The sequence below is a fragment of the Centroberyx affinis genome, unplaced genomic scaffold (genome assembly GCF_046629955.1).
Source record: "Centroberyx affinis isolate AG114_WGS23_722 - 3 ecotype Tasmania unplaced genomic scaffold, CSIRO-AGI_Caff_v1 ptg003745l_1, whole genome shotgun sequence".
Lineage (NCBI taxonomy): Eukaryota > Metazoa > Chordata > Actinopteri > Beryciformes > Berycidae > Centroberyx > Centroberyx affinis.
The window spans coordinates 73951-100085 of NW_027281623.1; the positions used below are offsets into that span (position 1 = coordinate 73951).

At 42.0% G+C, this 26135-nt stretch overlaps 1 protein-coding gene across 1 annotated transcript in view; it reads left to right on the top strand.

The window, feature by feature from the left end:
* The first annotated feature begins 2938 nt into the window (after positions 1-2938).
* Positions 2939-26135, top strand: part of csnk1da (casein kinase 1, delta a) — a 28094-nt gene continuing 4897 nt past the window's right edge. The window contains exons 1-4 of the mRNA XM_071540911.1: positions 2939-3381; positions 16531-16641; positions 24481-24629; positions 25800-26028. Of these exons, the coding sequence (XP_071397012.1) occupies positions 3306-3381; positions 16531-16641; positions 24481-24629; positions 25800-26028 (565 nt within the window). The 5' untranslated portion in view covers positions 2939-3305. The remainder of the gene's footprint in view (positions 3382-16530; positions 16642-24480; positions 24630-25799; positions 26029-26135) is intronic.

Sequence of the window (26135 nt, forward strand, 5' to 3'; positions counted from 1 at the left end):
AGTTCTACATATGTGTTCTCCCAGGGTCCTATGTTCCCAGGGTCCTATGTTCCCCAGCTCTATATAGCACATAATGGGAACCTGAAAAAGATGTTCCCCGGCTCTGTATTCACTTAATATGGTTAGTTAGGGTTAGGTTGGTTGTGTGTAGATGTTTACTTAGGGTTAGGGGTATGGTTTAGGGTTAGGTTGTTTGTTTGTAGATGTTTACCCAGAGCCCTGACCACAACAGTTTTAAAGAACAGAAGGGCTTTTATTAGGGTTAGGGTTAAACATAGGACCCTGGGAACATAGGACCCTGGGAACATAGGACCCTGGGAACATAGATACGCTCCCCTCCTGAGCATGGTGGGACACGGGGACACTCAAGTCCTACTTCTGTAAGTTCATCCTAACCCTGTATTCACACTGCAAGCAACAGGATCAACAAGTCACCAGATGTCCATTCATTTACTATAGAGCTGAGCGACCAGGGAAACTCAGAAGATGCGTGGACGCTCAACAAGCTTATTGGCTGAGAAAAGTTGGCCATGGCTGAACTTTTCACCATCATCGGTCGTCAACAGCAGATCACATTTCCGTGCTGTTTCCCTACCGACGTGATTTAATTTCATGAACAATAGTTCCGCCTGGCAAGTGCAAAATGGATCGAGAAGCTGATGACAGCCGTTCAAAGTTTCCCAGTTCTCTACAACTTTTATTTGAAAGACTGCAAGAGTGTCTCAAAACCAATGCTGGAAGAACCGTTGCATCCATCGTTGGGATCGATAGTCAGCTCTGAAGTCATTTTATTGTTTTTTTTTCTGTTTATTTTCGATTAATGCTGCAGAAAGTAGCGCTGCTTTGTTAACTCATCAAAACGATGTAACATTATGAAAGGCAATACAAAGCTATGGCACAGTTTACTGGTCTAATGGTTCTATTAGCCTGTATCTCTTTGCAGACAATACATGTCAATTGAATTTCAGAATATGCTTCAGCAAATTCTCAATGGTTGGCTGACCTTCACATTTGGCAGGAAGAAACTGTCCACATGGTTGACTTTTGATTGATTAGTGCCAAAATGACCAGAATGCCTTTGGCTTATTGAAGCAGAACTCACTGTGACTAACTATCCTAAATGAAACATATATTCCAAATAGTTTAGTTTAGAAGTAAGAGAAGAATGAGCATGCTGGTGGGCAGGCATAAACATTCCCCTTTAATTAAAAACACATCTATCACATTATTTCTTTATTCTATTGCTACTTTGATGACATTTTGCCTCATTTTAAAAACAACTTCACCTATATTTGACTTCAACTTCTCTGTTGTCAAGGGTGTATCTGCTGCTGTTTGTTTATCAAAAGAAAAGCATATCTCTGTTCTTTGGTAATACAACAAAAATGTGTCGCTATATTAATTCATTCATCACAGAGCCAACTGAAATCTTGACCCCCTCCACTGGGAATTTGATACAAAATTATATGACAGATTCCATTTCCAGACTTCTGACCAATTCCATTTAAATGTAAAACAGTCTTCTTCTATTGATTGTACTTAAGTTGCTAAAGATGAAATTGAGTTTTTACAGTGTTTTGTTGCAAGTGAACTTTACTGTATTATATTCTGATGTGGTTCATGCGGGGAATTGTTTCTGAGAGGATGGAGTGAGGCCAGCTGGACAAAGAAACCAATCCATTGTTGTTATTGTGCAAGACCAGACACTTTTAAAATGAGGAGATTAGTCGCTAGCTGGAAATCAAAAGAGCAACACCATATGGCATAGAGGGATGCAAATAAGCAAAGATGGTGGCGACACTGTGTGAATGACAAAAATTACCAGATTCCATATTTCTATTTTCAACATGGACGTTATTGAGCAAAGGGCAAATTTGAATCCATTCATTTTTGTGGAGCAGCGACCAGGCACACCAGAACACTCCTTTTTCACAACTATCCCATGATTCATTGCTCAATCAATGGGATTTATGCTGCCTTCGAGTACTGTTGGAACTATTGGAATTACGATTCAAGCATACGTCAACGTATTCACAAAGGGGTAAATACGACTGGGAAAGTTGTATTTATTTTTTAATTGATTGTGAAAGTGATGTATTTTATTATTATGATATGTTATTGTTTGGCATTCTGTGTTCATAAATAGCATTGCTGTGTGATTCTATTTTCACTCCTTTTAACTTTTAGTTGTCACACATTTTTGTTTTTAATAAATGAATTAAAACATCAACAACAACAACCGGGCTAGAAAAAGAGAGATACCTGAAAAAGACAGTTGACAGTAGATCATGTAGAGCCATTCAGAAATGTTTTGAGTAAAGGTGAATAGCCTTAGAAGGTGGATTTGTTTCCAAATGAAGGTTACTGTGACACAGTAAACTGTCTTGTCTTTAGCCCTAGTCTCTACTCCAAAACACTCTGAGTTGTAGCTTTCTGAACAGGCTGGTAGCTAGCTAACTAGCCATTGGGCTAACTAAGAAAGCAACTGATGTTAATGTGAGACTACTTACACTAGCTTCTACTAGATACATTAGCTAGGGTGCTAATCAGATGCGTTAACAGGATAGTGATGGTTAGCTAACCAGGTAGTCAAAAACAGCACAGAAATTAAACATGTCAATTCAATTTTGTTGAGACGGACAAGTTGTACGTTTAGAAGCATAACCAGTTGTTCACAGAGCTGAGGACCTCCAATATGGCTGCCAGCGGGGGGTTTACGTCACCTGAACGAGTACTTGAAGGCAGCATGACTGTGTCCAGAAGCGTTAGCGCTAATGGTAGCTGTTGGCAGCTCTTTCCTGAAAGGCTCTTTGGCAAGGCCCAGCGTCCTCCCGCCCCGCCCCCCTCCTCCCTGGGCAGTAGGGAAGTGATGTCAGCCTCATCCAGCAGATCACCAAGCAGGCTCTCATACAGAGAAGCAGCCAGAGGGAGAGGACCCCTAGCTAAACGTTCAATGAAATCTAACCTCCTCGAAATCCATCTTCATCCTTGGGGAATTAAAGCGCACCGATATCACAATTAGCGAGAGCATAAAGTACACACTTAAACCTTTATAACAAGCGCCGTATTATCATAGTACGATATTCGGAGGATTTTAAAACGAGTGGCGAAAGATTGTGAGGTTGGAGCTGACTACATCCGGAGGCAACATAAAGAAGAGCTAATTCATCACTTGAGGAGATTTTGTGTCGATGTTTTTACACTCTTCGGTTGAAGCAGGCTTGGGCTTTTAACCCGAATATTTTTTTCGTGTGCATTTTGGAGCTAGCGAGTTTGCTTGCTAGCTTAATCACAGCTCGCTTATCATGGAGTTGAGAGTGGGAAACCGGTACAGACTGGGCAGGAAAATTGGAAGTGGATCATTCGGAGACATTTACCTGGGTAAGTTTTAACAAACAAGAGCCTTGCTGTCGTGTTTTCCATTTGTTTCCAGTCAAAGCAAGTCGGTAGCTAACGCCGTAAGGTTAGCCTGCCGGTTGTCTTTTTGCTGGGGTTTGCAGACAAGCTGATTGTCAGTCAGCTGTTCAGTGTCCAGTGTTAGCAACATTAGCTAGTCAGTTACCAAGCTAGTCTATGTATCAGTTAGTGGCTTGGTTCCTCTGGTGCTAGCCAGACTTCTGCTATCTTGTAATATTTTACAGAAACTGTGTGCCAGCCGGTGCCTGAAGCAGGAAGCTGTGTCTAGCTAACATAAAGCGAAATTATTCTCTGTTTACTGTTTACGACAACAATGCATACTGTGGCTGTTTCTGCGTAACTTAGCCTGTCTTGCTCGGTGTATTAACACCATTCGACAGTGAGTCTCCGCTCATTTCCATCATTATATTCTTAGTTACCTGAAAGCAGCGGTCCAAGCCAGACAGCTGACCTTACCCTTTAGTCCCTGAGCTGGCAATTCTGACATGTAGACCTGCTGCGACCTCTTCCACTCTGGATAATGACAGATAGGATAAGAGGTCCTTTTCCTTCATTGGTTCGTGATATTTTGTGGAGAAGGTGCTAGAAACAAGTGCAAAAACAAAAAAATATTCCTCTATAGCACTGATTCTTAACCCTTTTCATATCAAGGACCCCTAATTTAGTCCACATTAGGGCCACGGACCCCCATTTGATGAGATTTTGTCTCTTGGACCCAAATCTGAGAATATTTTTATTGTTAGATATGATTTTGTCCAGAATTGCATGACTATCTGTATTGTAGGTAGAGAGATAACAGAGAAACTATGATCAAAATAGTCATTCTCCTATATTCTCTAATTGAGTTAACTTCTTGTAAATGAAATGATGCTGAAGGTTAACAATTCATCAATTTGCTGGGGACCCCCTGGAACTCCCCCAAGGACCCCTGGTGGTCCCCGGACCCCACGTTGAGAACCACTGCTCTATATCCTTGGTTCTCAAAGTGGGGTCCTTGAAGGGGTTCCCGGGAAATGACCAATGGTTTAATTGCACCATAATTGTATTCACTAGAAATTGTCCCTTGTAGAGAATGTATAAGAACGACTATTGTAATCCTAGGTTTCACTCTGACCACCACTGTCTCCCCACAGACAGTGTAGATAGTTGTACAGTTCAATACTAAATTAACACAATCTTCCCATATGGGTCTAGTCTGAACATATGTCTATGTTTCATCCATATTCCACTCAGTTCCATCCACTATGTGCAAAGAGTTGTAGCCTATTGATTGATTGGGAGCCAGTCAGTAGTTCTTCATGATTGTTGGCTGCCTTACCATTGTGGTCCAGTATGGACAAAAGTGACTCCAAGAAATAGAGAGATCCACATTCATTAGGTAGTTAAGGCTTACTGAATGTGCAGAGTGGATTCAGATTAGCCACCAGAGCAATGGGTCTCTATTTCGTGCAAGACTGTGGTCTCCATTTGCCCATAGACCACTTAGACCAATGATGACTCCAGGTAACGAGCCATAATCAGGGCTTTCAGGTGATGTAATGCTTCCTCTGGCAGCCACGTTGGAGGTCCACAGCTCTTGGCAACAGTGGCTGAGAACAGCTGATCACATGTCTGAGCTTACGACTTGGCCATCTCAACAACAATAGACGGCAGACATGATCATTTCATCACCGACATCTGGTCAGCTTTGAGTTTAGATAATATCAAAGGCTGAGTATTGTCAGTGACCTCACAATATGACTCAGTACTTCAGCATAGTGTTGATAGCCCTAATCATTTCAGCTTATCTAGCTAGCTAAGCATAATGTCTGTCTTGTTGTTAAGACATCTGATTTGCATAATGGCTAACATTAGGCGGCTAGCACCTGGTAGTGGCTAGTAGTCATGTGTTAACATCAATATTGGTGTCTTTGCTAAATGGCTAGTTAGCTAGCTAACAGTTTGTTCAGGTTAACTGAGCTGACTCTTCTCAAGCTACGACTCGGAGTGTTTTGGAGTAGAGACTAGGGCTAAAGACAAGACAGCTTACTGTGTCACAGTAACCTACATTTGGAAACAAATCCACTTTATCAGACTTATAAAATTACCGTGTTTCCTCTAATGTTGGCCCGGGCCTATATTTACCTCAACTGCAGAGGGTACCAGGCCTTTGTTGGAAGCAGGCTTATATTAGAGACAGGCTTTTATTTCTAATTTCCTCTGTTTGATAAGTATATTTGCTCATATTTTAGTATGAAGCCTCCTTGTTTTCTGATCTGCTTCTGTTGGGGTTCGTTAGGTAGCCGTTTTTTTGTTACCGCAATGCATTACCGATAATTACGGTAATCGACGACGGCACGCTCCAGAGACTTCCGCCGGCCGAGCCATCTTGTGGCATACTGCCATCTTGTGGCACTTGTACGTTACTACAAACTACAGTTACATTATATAACAGGCACCAGGAGTTTACCGGTATCCACCGTTGTTTTTTCCTCTTTTTTTTTCCCGGCCTTTATTTGTTCGTGTCGACCACGGCCCCGGCTATTATCAGAGACCCGGCTTTTAATTGACTACCGGCCACTATTAGAGGAAATACGGTAGTTTATCTACACTCATGACTTTTGTCTTGTCCCTCATGACTTTGTCTCTTTTCTAGCCTGGTTTACTGTGGCCTTTATTAGTGAATGGCCACAGAAAATGACTGCAGTAGTTTAAATCTACTCTACATGGACATTCAGTTTATTTATTGCAGTTTATTTAGACCGCTCTTCAACAACAAGGTGAACAAGGGTGTCTTTAATTGCTCATCTAACTGGTTACTGGCGGACTTTTCTCTGTGTGGGAGGATATTAGATGTGGTTGTGCCTTGTGCTGGAAGTGGCAATAGATTTATGGCTTTGTTGTTCTCCTGATGGACCCACACCACACCAGACCAGTTTCCTCAATAACATGAACTACTGAGTCAGTGGTTTCATGTCTTGTGAGAAGCCTGTGACTAACTTCATTAGTGTCCGGGGGCCATGTCATACGGCTCAGGTGGAGTTAGATTAATAGAGATCGACGTGATAGGGCTTTGTTGCTAGTAAGCACAGCACTGATATGTTGTAAGTTGATAAGTCTCCCTTCTTGAATGAATAAACGGCAGTGACATATGCACAGGATGTCTTTTATATCAAAACTTAACTCAGATGTGGAAAAGGAAATGTGTGAAAAAAGGTTTCTCGGTAGCAAGTGAACATCCTATCTTGATGTCTTTGAATTAGACTTTGAGAAAGAATATTGTAGTTGTAGTAAATATGGATTTCCCAATCAACGTTTTTGTCTCTGATCTGAGTCATTTATAACTAGAAGGGCATAGGAGAGCACAGACCTCCGCCAAGGTTCGTGCTATTATTGCTTGTTCGTGAGTCGGATCTGGATCCGCTCCAAAATTTAATGGGTTCTTCCTTGGCCCATGCTACACCCTTCCACCAAGTTTCATGAAAATCGGGCCAGTAGTTTTTCAGTAATCCTGCTGACAGACAGACAGACAAACAAACGGCATCGAAAACATAACCTCCTTGGCAGAGGTAAAAATACTCCTTGATTGCGTCCAATCCCGATCTCTGACATTGGCTCAGGACATCCCTTATACTACTTGTCCTGCACAATTCTGCCTTCCATATAAATATGAGATGAAGGGAAGTGCTTGAGGCATTCATAATGAGGAAGCAGGTCCTGAGATAGGTTAGTTAAAGGTTAAAACAGACGGGTTAACTCGGTTGGATTCCGGACACTTGGTGAAACCCAACGTTTGCCCACGGATTTCTCTCTAGGCCTCGGTCCAGCCTCGTCGGTCGGTGTGTTGCTCCAGACAGCGGTGCCCCGGACACACGCCGTCCTTCAGTCTCTCCATGTGTTCAGAGTGCTTGGCCTCGCGCCCGACATTTCAAACCGCAAGAGAGGGAGGGACATTCCAGTCTCTTTTCCACGTGACCTCTCGGTCGGGGGCTGACAATGCAAGCCGCTTACATAATCAGGTTTTTGTTATTATATCCATTCATCCCGCCCTTCGTTCCTCGGTGATTGGGGGGGGTGGGGGGGGGGGGGTGATTGATGGGATGTAATATCGCCTGTTAATCAGTTGTCTTGGGCCTGGAGTGTCGTTATCAACCAGGACAGTCTGTGGCCCCTTGAAAACAGGAGTACCTGCCCCCACTGTAAGATTCGACTGATACAGGTTTTTGAAGTTCGATTTTGTGCCAATATTAAATATATCTTTAACTTTGACCATTTTCATAATCAAGAAATAAAAAAAAACTCATCCAATTATGTCGTGTTTTTCCAGGATTTTATTGTTGTCGAGGTGGAAAAGCCTCTGAAACAGCATTTAGACCATCATGGGACACTAAAAACTCTCCATCGAAACCCAGGTTTAGCAGCTCTTTAAGGCAGGGTGAACCCCCCTCTACCTATTCAATCCATTACATTGGAGGTGGATGACACTGATATTTTAAAAAGGCCAATACGGAGGGTACAGTAAATTACCACGTGAGCGGCCCCCCACAGTGTTTCAACGCAGCGGGCGCTAATCACGCTGACAATGAGTGAGCAGCCTGAATGTGTCGAGGCTGTCCGATCGGTGTGTTCTGCTCGCGTCGGTCTGAAAAGGCTCTTTTATCGGTTTGTTGGCAGCGGTAGGTGGTGAGGTCAGTTCTTGGCCCGGCTAGCTGCTGGAATAAGGCCTCATATGTGGTGTGACTGGGTGCAATCTGGACCGTAGGATCATGCTTTCACCGAGGTTCTTCTTTAACAATCTGTGAGAAGTTTAGTCGTGACTAGCTCTTGGTCATTTAGTGCCTTGTCGGTTTTTGCAAAAACTGGGGGGGGGGGGGAGAGAGACTTGAGGGATTTTGTCACTTCCCGTGTGGAGATGATTTTCCCACCGGTGACTATACCAACACCAGAATGTCATTTGGTCAAACTTGGGGTGGGGGAATGTACAGCATCTCAATTAGCCGGGGATGGGACGCTCTTCTTCTTTGTTTCTTCTCCAAGCTTTGTATTTCCCCCTAAGATGTTCCGTCAGCCAAAGGTTGAATCATCTGTCGGCCCCCGGGCCCCGGGCGTGGGTTCATGTTAAGTTCACGTCAAGAAAGTCGGAAGCCTAGGCAGACCGCTGCGTTTCCAGTCGCCGCGCAAACTCCCCTCGACCGGAATTTTGCCTCGCCGCTTCAATGCAACAAATAGTTCTCCTTTCATTTTCTTTCACGCTCTCTTCTCCTTCTGATGCCGTTTCTCCTCCCTTTTTCTCTCCCGCCTCTCTGCCCTCAGCCGTGAGTCGGAACGTACAGTGTTGGTTACGGATCATGAAAACAAGTGTTACAACATCGCCTGGCTTCGGTTCAGCCTGTAGCCCGTTGAGTTCTGAAGGTGACTAAACGACATTATGCAACAGCACAGTGTGGTGCTGCTTCAGCCTGCCGCCTGTTTGTTTGACTTGACTTCAGGACTTATGTAAAAGTTATATGAGCTTGCCACACCTGGGCCAACTGGAACGGCTCCAGCTCTATATGCTAACAGGGATGGGTCCAGGTCTATATGCAAATATTTTTTAGGCACTGGAACAATAATGGAGAGCTTAAACCAGGCTGGGACTTTACATAATTGAAGAGGCTAAACATGCCCCAGGGTGGCCCTGCCGCCTCTCTACTATTTTGTCTGCAGAGTAGGGCTCTGACTTGATGCTTTTGATCACAAAAGGTGAATGTATAGGCTCCAACACCTTTGGGGCACTGGGGTTAATTGGTTTATATGAATATCAAATCTGCATTACAGTTAATTCAGTTCATCAGGAGGTTTTTGCGGTTTTCATTAAGCCCGGTGTGCTCGGTCTTATCTGTAATTAGTTGGAGCCACAGCCAGACTCCTGCTACCCTTAGCATTGATCCTGTTCTCTAGACCATCTATGCACTTAGCTTTAGCTTTCCTGACAGTGCTATGCAATTCCTATTTGGATATACCACTCTTTATCCCTAGAATTAATAGCACCATTTCTTCTTTTTACAGAGGAATTTGACACCCTTGTGAAACTATGGCTCATTGTAGCTTAAAGTCAGACTCGGATGGAACACGTTTGCAGGATTAATAGATTTGACTGTAGGAAGCATCTACACTGTAACAAGACTCTTAAAAATGTTCCAGTTTGTTGTGGCCAAGCTGTTGACTTGGGAGACAGCTGTCTTTCAGGCCCGAGAACTGGTTTGGTGGTTTTCAGTTTCTGATGACACTTGGGGAGATGAAAGATTGTTCCGCCAGAAACGATTGCGGGGTGATGCTATAGCCTTGATGCCATATTTGGCTAGCTGTTATGCTTACATGGTGCATCCAAATCCACAACACCTAAGCCGCTGGAGGAAAAAAGTCAGTTTTGGTTTTAATACATGCTTTCTGTCCTGGATGTGTAGCAGTTTGATCCTGCTTTGAAAAAACCCCCCACACTGGCCACATGTGCATGCACACATTAATGTGACTATTGCTAATACTCCCATGAAGACAACAGTGTGATCAAGCCATTTACATGAATCTCTAAAGTGACTCGTTCCCTGAAAATAGTCTACAATCTACATGTGACCTTTACATTTCAAATGTATATGTTTGACCATTTACTTCACAGGTGTTTTGATAGATTCATGGTCATGCAATGCTGAAAATCAAACTGCAGTATATTTTAAGGATTATAAACATGTTAAAAGTAATGCTGTGTGATATTTACAGTGTCACATGTTGACCCTACATCAGTATTTGCATCTGGGAAACGTCGGGGCTGAGAAATCTCGGCCCGAGTTTCCTACTCGGGATTCAAACTCGAAAGGGCCGCGCCGTTCCATTTTTCTTAGCAGGAAGTCCGAATTTCGGACTTTCCGACATCCCTGGAACGCAGCATCAACACATGCTAACTGGCTTGGCTCGAAGTGGTTTTGCTTGGCCGGTCAGCATGCCAACAAGGCCGTCTGGCCTGAACCGCAGGCCCTACCGCTCCCAGCAGAGGATGAGGTTACACTCCTAACTCTGACGTTCTCTCTGTAATGTATTGCATGTGCTTGCCTGGCCACTAGCTAACGCCCCCCCCCCCCACCCTCCAGTATGCTGCTACAGGCCTAGCAGGGGACAGGGCTGAAGGGATGGTTAGCATTCTGTGGCTGGGCTGACTTCCCTCAGCCACGTATGGCCTCCCTGTTTCCACTGCAAGCACTAGGAGGTGTGTTCCCTGACTCTGGTAGAAACCTGCCACCAGGAAGAAGGGAGTGCTGCAGGCTTGTGGTAGTGTGTTAGTGCGAGGCCGAGGCTGTACTTTGATATGTCAGGCAGTAGAGGTGTGCTCTCAGTCACGATGACTTGGGCTTATTTCACACGTTCCACTACCGAGAATAAGGCTGCATAATGAGGTAGATGTCGATAGCCTTTTGGACCCGCAGTGCAATTATTTGGCTACAAAATAGGGCTGGGCGATATGGTTGAAATCAATATCATGATAATCATAAGGATTTTTCTCTATCAATATATATCACGATATGGTTCATGTATGCAAAATCACGTTAAATAATCAAATTAATGTTCATCTCATTGAACCGAATGGTGATGTTAGGTGTGGTGTCAAACAAAACAGAAATATTCAAATAATATTCCTACCATACCTCATTTTATGAGAGTTTTTAAGTAAAATTTGCTTGTCATCATCAATTTAGACAGCAGAAATGTGTGTCATGATATCAAAATTTCGTCATATCATCACGGCGCAGCGGGCGCCCCTGATGAGATTGAAAGCTGGGATTGACCAGAAGTAGCTAACTCACTGTGTGTTTGGTGGGGGAACAATGAATACTTCTCACATTTTAGCATGAAAATGCATACATTTATTGAAATGTAAAGATATTGAGGTACGGGTTGGAATCTGGCCCGTGCCCTTCGCTGCATGTCATCCCCTCTCTCTGCCCTAAAGGCTAAAATACTGGTGTCTGTGTGAGCCTTCAAAATAGGCCTGGGCAATATATCGATATTATATCGTGATATGAGACTAGATATCGTCTTAGATTTTGGATATCGTAATATCGTGATATGGCATAAGTGTCTTTTCCTGGTTTTAAAGGCTGCATTACAGTAAAGTGATGTCATTTTCTGAACTTACCAGACTGTTCCAGCTGTTCTATTATTTGCCTTTACCCACTTAGTCATTATATCCACATTACTGATGATTATTTATCAAAAATCTCATTGTGTAAATATTTTGTGAAAGCACCAATAGTCATCCCTACAATATTGTCGCAATATCGATATCGAGGTATTTGGTCAAAAATATTGTGATATTTGATTTTGTCCATATCGCCCAGCCCTACTTCAAAACCCATTTTAGTTGAACCCTGCAACCTGTGTTTGCATTTACTACAGGAAGAGCTTCATATGATGCGGAACGGTTGGCAACTCAGTTCCGTCCAATATTTGCATATTTGCCGCGGTTTCGTCTCTTTCAGGTTTGACTGTGTTGCCCTTTGTGAACCAGTGTAGAGGGATGTGTCTGGACATGTCTAGCCAGCAGTACTGCAGAGGATAAATACACACACACACACACACACAGACACCACATACGTACACACCCTCTGCCATGTAACGCACACACACACACCACCACCACCACCGTCAAACGGAAAGAGCGGCACCGGTTGGGGCTGCATTCCCCCAGACGAGTCTGTCCAGACAAATCAAATTCCTGTGAAGGAAACAGCCTACAACAACACACTCAAATCTGCCCTGTAGCCAGCTTATGAAGAGCTTACAGTGCCCTACTGCCTTACACACTGTCCTTTTTTTTTTTTTGCCTTGACCGAGCACAGTGGTTCGTTCCAAGCTAGAAAGTACCTACTGAAATTGTAAAAGACACTCCTCACCCAATGTAAATAGGACTTGAGATGACGTCTGTTTACTTGTACTGTCAGATTCATTAGGCTAATGCAACTTATATCCATGTATATCCTATAGGCTATGTATGTATGCATATATGCAGTATGGAAGGGGAGAGTGGTCCCAGCATGCATCAGGGTACTAGTTTTGCCAGCTTGTTGTCTCTTTATTTTGGTTTTTAAATTGGGTCTAGAGCTGCATCGATTAATCTATTAGTTGTCAACTATTAAATTAATCGCCAACTATTTTGTTAATCGGTTTGAGTAATTTTTTAAAGAAAAATAAGTCAAAATTCCCTGATTCCAGCTTCTTAAATGTGAATATTTTCTGGTTTCTTTCCTCCTCTATGACAGTAAACTGAATATCTTTGGGTTGTGGACAAAACAAGACATTTGAGGACGTCATCTTGGGCTTTGGGAAACACTGATCCACATTTTTCACCATTTTCTGACATTTTATAGACCAAACAACTAATCGATTAATCGAGAAAATAATCGACAGATTAATCGACGATGAAAATAATCGTTAGTTGCAGCCCTAATTGGGCCTTAAATTAAATTCCATGTAGCATAAATCTTAAAAAGCCTTAAATTTGGCCTTCTGAAACCTGCAGATAGCCTGCACTAAAATCATGCTTTATGGGAATGTACTGCTGAATTTGTGTATGCTTCTGATTGGGATGAAACCTGCTCTAAATCCACCTTTCTAAAACAGGATTCTCATTATTCCTGTAGTTCTTTCTATTTGGGTGGAAACTGCCCCGGCTGTGGGCTGATGAAAAAGGCTATCCAGTCAAGTCAGCCCTTCCCCATGAATAACGCTTAGATCGATGCCATTTATTTTAGCTGCACACACAAGGATCAATGATGTGCAGCTAGCTGCAGGGGAGTGAATTAGAGGTTACACGCCGAGAAATCAATGGTGTGCCGTCGGCGGTGCTGCCAGCCTATAGGATTGAACCGCCGCCCTATCTGAGACGGGGTGTGTTAGGCTGGAATACGATTACGTAACCCGGGTGTCCCGTTGCTGCGTTGGTGTAGAGGGAACCAGACCCCCCGGACCATATTTAGGAAGAAGCCAGCTTGGGACGCCCCGGCCCGCGGGATGACGGAGAGCAGCACCAGGCGCTTTCAGATGGAGCTTTGCCCCCACCCCCCCACCCCCCGTCCCCACCCCCCGTCCCGGCTTTCTCTGTTTAAGGAATTGGATTTAGATGATTCTTTAATGATCTCCCTGGGGAATTTAGGCTGTTGCAGCTGCAAGTAGTAATGGTGGTAGTGGTAGTAATGGTAGTAATTCTCATTTTCATTGAAAAAACGTATTAAAATGATTATGGTGTGATTTTTGCGGGGATCTGTACCAAACAAAGATGTTTTCTTAAGTCTGTAGAATATGATGTGTAGGCCAGGACATCTCTGCAGCACCACAATATTTCATTTAAAATGCTATTTTGACACATTTCACCTTTAACAAATGTTGTGCCTCCTGCGATTTGAAAATTGCAGTAGGCCATATTGCAATTTCGATAAAATTTCGATTAATTGTTCAGCCCTATTATCCAGTAGTCATCATTTGGCCGGCCAAACCAACTCCACCCATTGTGGTGTTTCCCACATATTGATTTTACTCAGGCAGCCCACCCAGTTCAATTAACAGCCACCCAAGTATTTAATGTGCTGTGATTCACTCAAACCTAGAATTTCTGATCTGTGTAATTTTCAAAAAAACAAATATTTAACTATTTAACCCTAACCCTAATGACCATAATTCATTGCACCCGTGAGGCAGTGCATGGAGTTAGTGCTCACTAATCACTTGGCCTATATGGCATATTGATGAGGCAAACCAATTAGCCGTATGTTATATTTGCTTCACAGAACTGTTATGGGCACTGATGGGCTGTCAAATCCATCATGATTTAAATGGAGGAATAAAAGAAGACTTCCCAAGTGTAGGGCTGGGCAATAATTCTCCCAATACTATCACTTATCTTTCAATAGAATCATATCCTGAAGAACTAATAGAGTTATCATGGTACAGAATACAGTAGAGTTTTATCATACTTTATATCGCCATCAGTGAGCATCAATTTGAGTCTCACTGCACCATGTCATTTTAGAGAATGTAACTGTCACCCAGGAGTCCACAGAGGCTTGCATAAATATGATATACAGTATATCTCCATATATAAATGTGTCACTTTCTGTAGGTTATTTCCAGCCTTGAGGTGGGTGGTATGAGCAGTGGGCTCTGCATTAGTATTAAAGCAGGGGGCCTGTGTGACTGTGAACACCAGGTAGGAATACTGTCATACTCATATTTCAGAGTTCATTGACATTTTCTTTGTCTTAAATTTTCATGTGGAGTAAGTTTCTATAAGTAAAGTCCATGTCAGCAAGAGATTTCAGAGCCTGAATAAGACGCTAGGGCTGTAACAAGCGAAAACATCAAGTTTGTGTAGTGGAATTCCAAAAGTATGGCTCTGAATATCGCGATAATCACAAAATATCGCGATATTTTTGGCTCCGGGATGAATTGTTTACACCGTTTCCATACTTGGGATGCTCTTTTTCGGAATTCCACTACATCAACTTGATGTTTCGGCTTGTTACAGCTGATAGTGAACATGCACATTGACAGCTTTACACAGGATTGCACCGATCAATCAGGCTCCGATCATAATCAGCCAATAGACGTTCTAAATGGGTCAGCGGTGATCGACTGGGACACGTTTCATAGATTGGTTATTTATGCTCATGTGCCATTTGACAGCAATTGAATACAGGCCTTTTATTTATTATTTTTTTAAAAATGAAAGAACGGTTTCATCTGTTATCTTCACGCCTTTTTACAGAACCATACTAACAAATATCCACATGATTATGCAGCGATGTCATAAAAACAATCTGTTAAACACAATGCTAGACTGACATTTTACTGTTTGTGCATTTTTACACAGCCGATCACACTGGTGCAGAAGCAGTAATCAGAACTGGCCTTTAGAAATACTCATCAGTGCACAGTGGTGGAAAGTAACTAAGTACATTTACTCGAATACTGTACTTAAGTACAATTTTGAGGCACTTGTACTTTACTTGAGTATTACCATTTGATGCTACTTTATACTTCTACTTCTACATTTCAGAGGGAAATATTGTACTTTTTACTCCACTACCTTTATTTGATAACTTAAGTTACGAGTTACTTTGCAGATTCAGATTATTAATACAAAATATAATCAACTAATAAATTGTGATGTATTATTATAGATTACTGTAAGCTACCCAGCAGTATATAAAGTAGTGGAAATCAGCTCCACCTTTTCCAGCTGCAACATTAAAGTGATGCTTACACATTAATGCATCAATAATTCTAATTCAATAATATAATATATACTGTATTATTCTGAAATGGGCCATTCTGCATAATGAGTACTTTTACTTTTGTTGCTTTAAGTACATTTTGATGCTAATACTTTTGTACTGAAGTAACATTTTGAATGCAGGACTTTTACTTGTAACAGAGTATTTTTATACTGTGCTATTTCTACTTTTACTTAAGTAAAAGATCTGAGTACTTCTTCCACCGCTGTCGACACGTCCCCTGAACTTACGTAAATTCACACGGGTGTCGTCGGCCAATCGGCGCACTCCTGCTCTGTTTATATCTTCCCGGATCTCATATCTAGCCATCGGAGGGGAACGCGGTAGTTCTCGCGCTCGCTCGCTCTCTCCGGGGCGTCGGGCCGGTGACACTCAGCCAGTTATCAGCCGGAGCAGAGACGGCTTCATCACGCCCACGCACGGCTTTCTGCAGGGGCCCGGGTTCGGTTACGGAGAGCGCTGACTCACGAACGCCGCTAATCCCTATTCATATACAGCAAAGCCCTGCTATTTGCGGATTAGCCACTGTTACATTTTGATGAAGCCACGCTGCAGTGTGTGTGTGTGTGTGTGTGTGTGTGTGTGCGTGTGTGCGTGTGTGTGTGTGTGTGTGTGTAACTCCGTCAAACATCCGGACGATAATCTTACCGGAGGCAAAAAGGCTGCTAATGTGAGACTGTTTTAAATGAAGCCATAAATAAAAAATGGTGCTTGTGTTCACATTCCAGCTGCACCGGCTAACCCCCCTGTGTGTGTGTGTGTCTCTCTCCCTCTCTCTCTCCATCTTTCACTCCCTCTCCGGCTCTCTCCCTAGGTACTGACATCTCTGTCGGGGAGGAGGTGGCCATCAAGTTGGAATGCGTGAAGACCAAACACCCGCAGCTCCACATCGAGAGCAAAATCTACAAGATGATGCAGGGTGGAGGTACGCCGCGGTCGACAGCACACACTCACACACACACACACACACACACACACACACACACACACACACAAGGTAACATTTCGGTGCTTTTATGTACCACCGAGCAGCGAAAAATGTACCCCGCCAACTTCTGACACTTGAACGTTCCAAAAAAATGTAATCTCACGGCCAAATGTCATCAGCTTTATTGTTTTCAGCTGTACTTGTGATTGGTTATGCACAGTGGTGGAAAGTAACTAAGTACATTTACTCAAGTACTGCACTTAAGTACAATTTTGAGATACTTGTACTTTACTTGAGTATTTCCATTTGATGCTACTTTATACTTCCACTCCACTACATTTCAGAGGGAAATATTGTACTTTCTACTCCACTACATTTATTTGACAGCTTTAGTTACTTTTCAGATGGAGATTTGACACAATGGATAATATAACAAGCTTTTAAAATACAACACATTGTTAAAGATGAAACCAGTGGTTTCCAACCTTTTTGTCTTTTGACATCTTACAAAAAGCAGTGTGTAGTCGGGTCACATTTCAGATGTCTATGAGTTGTTAACAGCTCCACCAAATAGTGATTTTTCCCTCTAAACCTCACATGGTTTCATTTCAATAAATGTGCAAATGATCCAATATTTCAGCAAAAATCAAAGATTAGAGAGAAAGTCCAAAAACTGAAAACAGATTTGTGTATCAGAACTTTGTTTTTTCTTCTTTCCTCTCCCATTAATCATCTCACGACCCCTCAGATTTATCCGGTGACCCTTTGGAGGAGCCCGACCCCTAGGTTGGGAACCACCGGACTAAACTAGCTAACTGTATATAAAGTAGTTCAAACTAGCTCCACCTCCAGCAGCTACAACAGTAACATGCTGCTTACACACTGATGCTTCAGTATTAATAATCTAATGATGTCATATATAATAAAATATCAGTCAGAGGGACCAAACCACTACTTTGACTTTAATACTTTAACTACATTTTGCTGCTAATACTTATGTACTTTTACTTAAGTAGGATTTTTCATGCAGGACTTTTACTTGTAATGGAGTATTTTTTACATTGCTGTATTGCTACTTTTACTTAAGTAAAGGATCAGAGTACTTCTTCCACCACTGGTTGTGCATGCAAGGCTGTGACACAACAAACCGCTCATCTAGAAAGGCAGCCATCAGCAAATCAAACAAATATCGACAACAGTAAGAACGAGGGTTCGGTGAGAAGCTTCATCTGCACCTGTCTGCTCTGCCATTGGCCCGTTCACTCCGTCTGAATTTAAACTCAACCGTAAACGAACAGATATCGCTCGCCTCTCCGAAGCAGAGTGGATCGTATTAGCGTGAATGTAACGGCTCATCTTGATTTTCATTATCTTGGACCGCTGACATCAGTGGATTCGCTGCCAATCTTTCCCCGCCTGTGTCGACACACTCTCCTGCGATTTGTGACACCGAGTGGGAGACGCATCGGAGCCAAACGGCAAAATAATTCCACGGCCTACTCGTAATTACCGCTCGGATCTTCCCCGGTCGGCAGCTCGTGTTTACGGCACCTCTGACACGGCGAGAAGGCAGCATTAGTCAAGAGCGTGAGTCCGATCACAAAATCTGAAAAGGGAAAGGCTGCTCCTTTCTTTGCGGGGGTTGAAAATGAGAAGTACGGTGGATCAAGCTGGAGTTTTTTTTTTTTTTTTTAAGGATTATTGCGTTTATTTGCGTTTTCGGCCTTATTGGTTACTAGAGAAAGTAGAGAGAGCCACCAGGACGCCCCCAAGCTGGCTTATTTTTAAAACAGGGTTCTTATGCAGGTCTTAAAAATGAATTCGATCACTTCAAGGTCTTGAATAGTTTGGGAATTTGAAAAAAAATGTCTGGAAAAAGTATGGAAAATGTTGCAGTTCAGGTCCGATACACACATAATTCTAGCTTTTATGTTGCTGTAGAGCCACTTTGAGTCCACAGTTTTTGTTGATGTGCAGAATAATGTTCAGATAGAGGGACGCTCTTATTACCCAGCCGCTGTCAGCATGCATTATATCAAATACCCACCAAAATCAAATCCGGTCAAGAACATAGGGTCTGGGAAAAATATGGAATTTTAAAATGGAAAGCGTGTAGGAACCCTGCCAATCATCTCACATATTGTGATCTTTGTCACTGTGAAGAACAATCTTCATCTATACAGTGATATGACCTAGTTAGCAGGGGCAAGATGTCTATCTGCGTAAATCATATTGAACACCAGACAAAACCTTCAAAACAAATCAAGGTCTGGAAAAAGTATGGGATTTTTTAATTGAAAATGTGTAGGAACCCTGTTAAAAGCACCATAATCACCGTAAGTGTTCACTAGATGACTCTCGGCAAGAGGTGGTAGCACCCAATCTGGATTTTTGGCAAAGCAAAGCTGACAACCATCACAACATCCCATTAATGTATTGGCAAGACGGAGGAATAGAGACTTACCGCCCTTATGAATTTCCATTATTGTTTTGTTTTTTTTCATGTTACTGCTGGTTACATTTACAGAAAAGCTTCTATCAGTTAGTTATAGGGCTGGGCGATATGGTTGAAATCAATATCACGATAATCATAAGGATTTTTCTTTATCGATATATATCACGATATGGTTCATGTATGCAAAAATGTTAAATAATCAAATTAATGTTCATCTCATTGAACCGAATGGTAATGTTAGGTGTGATGTCACACAAAACAGAAATATTCAAATAATATTCCTACTATATTCATTTTATGAGAGTTTTTAAGTAAAATTTGCTTGTCATCATCAATTCAGACAGCAGAAATGTGTGTCACGATATTAAAATATCTTCATATCATCACGATATGATTCCACTGAAAGACGATAAACAATAATATTGAATTATCGCCCAGCCCTAGTTAGTTATGAGAGGAAGTATAACATTTTATACTTCATTATCATATAGAATTGTTCAAAATCATTTGTTTGAAATGTATTCACCAACAATTATTAGCTTTTTTTTCTGCTGGATGTTACAGACTGTCAATACCATACATTTCCATACATATTCGATACAGCGGAAAATATCGTGATATTCACAAAATATCGCGATATTCAATATTATTGAATATCGGCCCACGCTTAGTAGTTACCCCCCCAGCTGTAATTAACACACACATACTCTCTTTGCTGTCGTTAAGTGGTTCTCAATGTGGGGTCCGGGGACCACCAGGGGTCCTTGAGGGGGTTACAAGGGGTCCCCAGCAAATTGATGAATTGTTAGATTTCACCATTATTTTATTTACAATCAGAGAATGTAGAAGAATGACTATCTCTCTACCTACAATACAGATAATCATGGGATTCTGGACAAAATCATATCTAACAATACAAATATTCTCAGATTTGGGTCCGAGAGACAAATCTCATCAAACGGGGGTCCGTGGCCCTGAAGTGGACTAAACTAGTGGTCCTTGATGTGAAAAAGGTTGAGAATCACTGCGTTAATGCACACACACACTCTACCGTCGATTGTTAACACACTCTGCTGTACTTAACACATACACACCCTGACACACCACCCTGACACACCCCTCTTAATCCACTTCTCTACTTAGGAATCACATCCCCTGGTGGATGTCTGAGTCTGCTGTGTGTGTGTGTGTGTGTGTGTGTGTGTGTGTGTGTGTGTGTCGTGCACTATTGATCTGCACTGAGCAGAGGGGCCGTGCTTTAATTAGCTGAGTAACAGCAGTGTGCCGGCTTGGCCTGCACTTTGTCCTCAAAGCACACACAGTCACCAGCGCACTAGAGATTAAAAGGGCCAGATTTAATTTACTTTATTAACTCTACTAAATTTACTTTAAGAATGTATTTAATTTTTTTTTTTATTCATTTACTTGGGACGGAAGACGCTTTATAAGCAGACTCGACATATCTTCGGACCAAAAAAAAAGTTAAAATATAGACCGACATTATCACTGTGTCCGGTGGAGCTGGAGAAAGTCCAAATCAAAGACTACAGACACTGGATTGATGCTGATCCGTAATGTTACTAGGCTTGGGCTTGAGGTTTTTAGTCCTAGAGCTGCTCACATTTTCAGATTCTGTTCAGACTGAGGATCACGCAGCATCACACATTGAAAAGACGCCAGCAGGATTTTTTTCCACAGATTTGCTAATATTTCCTCGCTTTGCATCACACAGGTTTTCAGTGCCTGTGAAGGATTATGCAGGCTCAAAACACCGATAATGGACTATGATGTTTTGAGTTTGAATGAAGCTACAACATATCCCTACACACACACACACACACACACACATACAGCAAACCACACAGAGAGAGAGATGAAGAGAGAGAGAAAATCTTGTTTCCGTTCTCATTGATATTGCAACTGAGATATGATTTGCGATATTAGAGGGAATGATCATTTTTTACATCGTTATTCTCATTCTCATTGAAAAACGGATTAAAATGATTACGGTGTGATTTTTGCGGGGGATCTGTACCAAACAAAGATGTTTTCTTAAGTCTGTAGAATATGATGTGTAGGCCAGGACATCTCTGCAGCACCACAATATTTACTTTAAAATGCTATTTTGACACATTTCACCTTTAACAAATATTGCGCCTCCTGCGATTTGAAAAATGCAGTAGGCCATATTGCGATTTCGATAAAATTTCGATAAATTGTTCAGCCCTACTCAGGAATATAATTTTTTTCCCTCTATGTGTTTGCTGAGCATGTGAAAATGTGTGTGCGCGCACGTGCATTTGTACATTTGCCGCGACCCGACACGATCCACTGGAGCACGGTGAATGACCCAGACTGAGGGGATATATTTGTGTGTGTGTGTATAAATAGCTGATGCAGTGTGTGTGTGTGTGTGTGTGTGTGTGCAGCGCTAGGTGCTGAGCAGCAGCATTATGTGGCTGTCTGCCTGTAGAAGGAAATGCCAGATGGCCTCTGTGCCTGCCAGCCAGCAACCAGCTACTACTAAACCAGCTGGCTGCTGCCGGAACACACCTCTGAGTGAGTGTGTGTGTGTGTGTGTGTGTGTGTGTGTGTGTAGGGTATGTGCATAATGTGCACCATCAAGCCTTTCCATTTTTTCTCCTCAGCGGCATGCTAGTGGCCTGTATCGGATAATTTGCCTCATGCTAAAATGGGACCCACCTGATTGAATGTTCTATGTTTTTCATCATCTTAAAGCCATTTAGATCTAAAGGCTTCTGCTTAAATGCTTGAAATTACTTTCTTAGGCAAATATAAATAGTGAAGTTGATCCTATGTATGAATTTCTTTCCAAAGCCTTTTTGCCTTTCCATAAAGGCAAAGGGCGGCTACTTTAAAGAATCTAAAATATAAGATAGTTTGGATTTGTTTAACACTTTTTTGGTCACTGCATAATTCCATTTGTGTTATTTCATAGTTTTGATGTCTGTACTGTTATTCTAAAATGTGGAAAACAGTAAAAATAAAGAAAAATGTAGTGTCCCCAAAGGTTTGACAGGCAGTGTACTTCTAAAATAAATGTTACCATGGAAAACGGAGAACATATGCCACTTTAGATTCTAACTGGAGTAGGGTATTTCCAGTTATGGTCAGATCATGCTTGTAAATTTCTTATGATGCAACTAAAATCTTCAATTTTTTATTTTTATTCAGTGACCCCAGAGTAATGATCCAAGTCTGCTTAACTCAGCAAATGGAGTGGATCAGTGTTCATTATTGGATGCTCATCAGAAATGGTAGTGAAGAAGTGGTTTCAGTGCATCACAGTGAATATATATAGTAGTAAATTGAGGAGTACACACAACTTGTGTCTGGTTTTCTAGCCTCTCTCAAAGCCCGCTCTCTCTCTCTCATTCTCATTCACACACGTACCTTCATTCCCTCACCCCTCCATCTTCATTAGACGACTAGCAGGACGACTAACGTGGATTTGTGGAAAAGCACTAAAATCGGTTTACATGTTCAGAACAAGCGCATCCATTCCAATCCTCCAGGAAAAAAAGGGAAACATAATTGACGTTACTTAACGTTAAATGCGCGAGTGTGTGCAGAAAGAGGCGAGATAAAGAAAGTGATCAGAATGAGTGTTTACATGACGAAATTTTATCCATCGACCGGATTATGAAAGGGTTAAACAGCCCTGATTATTATTCTGATTGAGGCGTTTATATGAGGCGTTTTTATTCTGATTGGGCTACTATTCTGATTAAAAGGCTCCATGTGAACGCAGCTTATGACTGTATTCCAAAAATAGGTCTACAATTCACTGTTTAGGCCAAGGAATACTCCTTGGCCTAAACAGTGAATTGTAGACCTATTTTTTCAGTCCTGTCATGGTTCAGCAGATAATACAAGAAAACCCCATTTGCTGGTAATGGAGGAAAGAAATCGGTAATCAATTCTGAAAAGGTGCGGGACATCAAACTGTACATGTGTAACAATTTTCGGTGCCATTACACAAATCGGAACGAGTTGGCCTATTTCCGTCCTATTGCACCTGGACTATCAGCTGATTCTCCCCTCCGGCTCCTGCCTGCACAGCTGAATCAGACGGGCTCCCCTCTACACGCTCGCCCCTCCCCCCCCCCTCCTTTCTCCTACAGCTTCCGCTCTGCACGAGTAAAGGTCACCTTCATCATGTGTGTAAAAATACTCCTCCTCCTCCGACGCTATCTTGTCTTGCGCTTGGAACAAGAGGAGCACCAGCTTGATCTCTAACTGTGCCAGTTCTTTCAGTTTCACCAGGATTTTAGTGTTTTGGTTTTTTTTTTTTTCAGTCAGATTACTATTATCCTGCCTTTTCTTCCCCTAGTTTTTTGTGGTGTTCTCCAAATAAAGTGTGATTTTCGATGTGCTGTTGAAACATTCCTCATTTCCACCAATCATTTTCAATTCACTGTCAATGGAGCAGCTCCAGAAAGTGTTGATGAGTGTCTTGATGAAGGGCCACAGATCACTGTTGATTCTCTGGTATCTAGCTTCATAGATAGTCATAGATATTGGTTGAGCTGTTGAAGATCATTGGAACAATACATGGCCTAGGTTTTTCCCTCTATCTCACATGGTATCTGTTTAAAAAAAAAGCTTAATATTAGTATTAATCTAAGAGTGGACATACATGTGGATCATAATTACTGTGATCAACTGGAAGTGCAGTAAGAAAATTAAACCAACACTGCTGCTAGTCCCATTCACATTTTTAGGTGAAACTACACAATTCATGACATTCATTTGTCTTACTTTCCAACTCCAGATATCACTGAATGTAAAGGGTTAGGACAATATGGTTGAAATCAATATCATGATAATCATAAGGATTTTTTTCAATATCGATATATATGACGATATGGCTCACATAAGCGAAATCACCTTAAATAATCAAATTAATGTTCATCGTATTGAACCGAATGGTAATGTTTGGTGTGATGTCAAACTAAACTGAAATTTTCACATAATATTCCTACCATACTTCATTTTGTCTGAGTTTCTAAATAAAATTTGCTTGTTCTCATCAGTTCAGACAGCACAATTGTGTGTCTCGATATCCCAAAATCACCATATCATCACAATATAATCCCACTGAAAGACGATAAACGTTAATATTGAATTATCGTCCAGTCCTAATGTAAAGAATTTGGCAATATCGCCATCTAATTTTGTAGTTGCATCAAAATGAAACATAAAAATTAACCTGCGTAACATGGTGGGAAAACGTGAAAATGACTCTATTTAACACATTTTAATTTACGACTTTTCAGACTTTTCAAGAACCCTTCTCTCAACCGTGATCCATTTAACCATTTTTTATCTTTCTTTTGTTGCTCTCTCTCCTCGCGCAGTGGGCATCCCGACGATAAAGTGGTGCGGGGCCGAGGGCGACTACAACGTGATGGTGATGGAGCTGCTGGGGCCCAGCCTGGAGGACCTGTTCAACTTCTGCTCGCGCAAGTTCAGCCTCAAGACGGTCCTGCTGCTGGCCGACCAGATGGTGAGACCCACAGAGAGAGCGGGGCGGGGGGGGGGGATATTTTCATGTCATGATGATATGTCATACCTGTTGTGACAGGTGACAAGGCTCTACAGACAGTAGAGTGAACACAGTGATATTCGATATCATGGGAAATATCGCGATGTTCACGAAATATCGCGATCTTCGATAATATCGAATATTGGCCCAAGCCTAATGTCTCCTTTTTGTTTTGCTTTAACCTGGATATGCAATGTTGTCAGGGTCAAGGTTATTATCGTTAACGAAAACTAACGAAATAACGAAAACTAGGTATGAAAAAAATTTTCATTAGCTGAAATAAAAATAAAAACGAGGCTTTACAAAAAAACGATAACTAACTGAAACTGTATTGTAATTATAGAGAAAATGTCTTTAGTTTTTGTCTTTGTCTAGTCTTGTCTATTTTGGGTGGATATGAAATCTATCTTCAAATTTTTTTTTTTTACCTTTTTGAGTCTCGCCCCTGACAAATACCCCATATTACAAAAAAACACTAAAACTAACGCTGAAACTAATAAAAACTACACTAAAACTAAGCATTTTCAAAAAATAAAAACTAAACTAGCAAACCCGCTTTAAAAACGAATGAAAACTAAACTGAAATTGAAAACAAAAAGTCAAAACGCAATAAAGATAAAAACTAATGAAAAATGCAAAACAATAATAACCTTGGTCAGGGTGTTGTGATGATGTCCCAGGGATGCGAGGCACTCTGTTGACATAGAAATACTTGCTAATTAATGCATTAATTAGCTTAATTAATGACGTTATTAGCAGAAGTGGTCGTGTTGGGGACATTAGGCAGCTTAAGTGCCTTTTGTGTACCACTGGGCCAGATTTGGCTTTATAGCTTTATAGCACAAACGGAGCTAAAGCTGTCAGAGTTTCTGGCAGCGGCAGATGGTGGAAGGAGTGAAAGGCCGATGGAAAAATCACTTCTAACGTGATTATCCTCTTCAGTAAAGACGGAGATGCCAAGGAGGGGCAGGGGGGACATGAGGCAGCGGGGTGTATGGGAAATGTAGTCTTCATTTAGTACTAACAATATCATTGGGGTGAGATAGAGGCTACCAATCGTCTCCAACCATGGTCTTCTATTGATGTTTAACTCTTTCTCGCATTCTCGCCCTTCCCCTCCCGCCCCTCTAGATCAGCCGCATTGAGTACATCCACTCCAAGAACTTCATCCACCGAGACGTGAAGCCCGACAACTTCCTGATGGGGCTGGGCAAGAAGGGCAACCTGGTCTACATCATCGACTTCGGCCTGGCCAAGAAGTACCGCGACGCCCGCACGCACCAGCACATCCCCTACCGCGAGAACAAGAACCTGACCGGCACCGCCCGCTACGCCTCCATCAACACACATCTGGGCATCGGTAAGACTCGCGCTCCTCCTGATCGGCTGGGCTCGGCCGGCTCTTTTTGTTTCCTTTTATGTCAGTGTTTTCATTGGCCTTCAATCCAGTCCCATCTTGGACGTTTG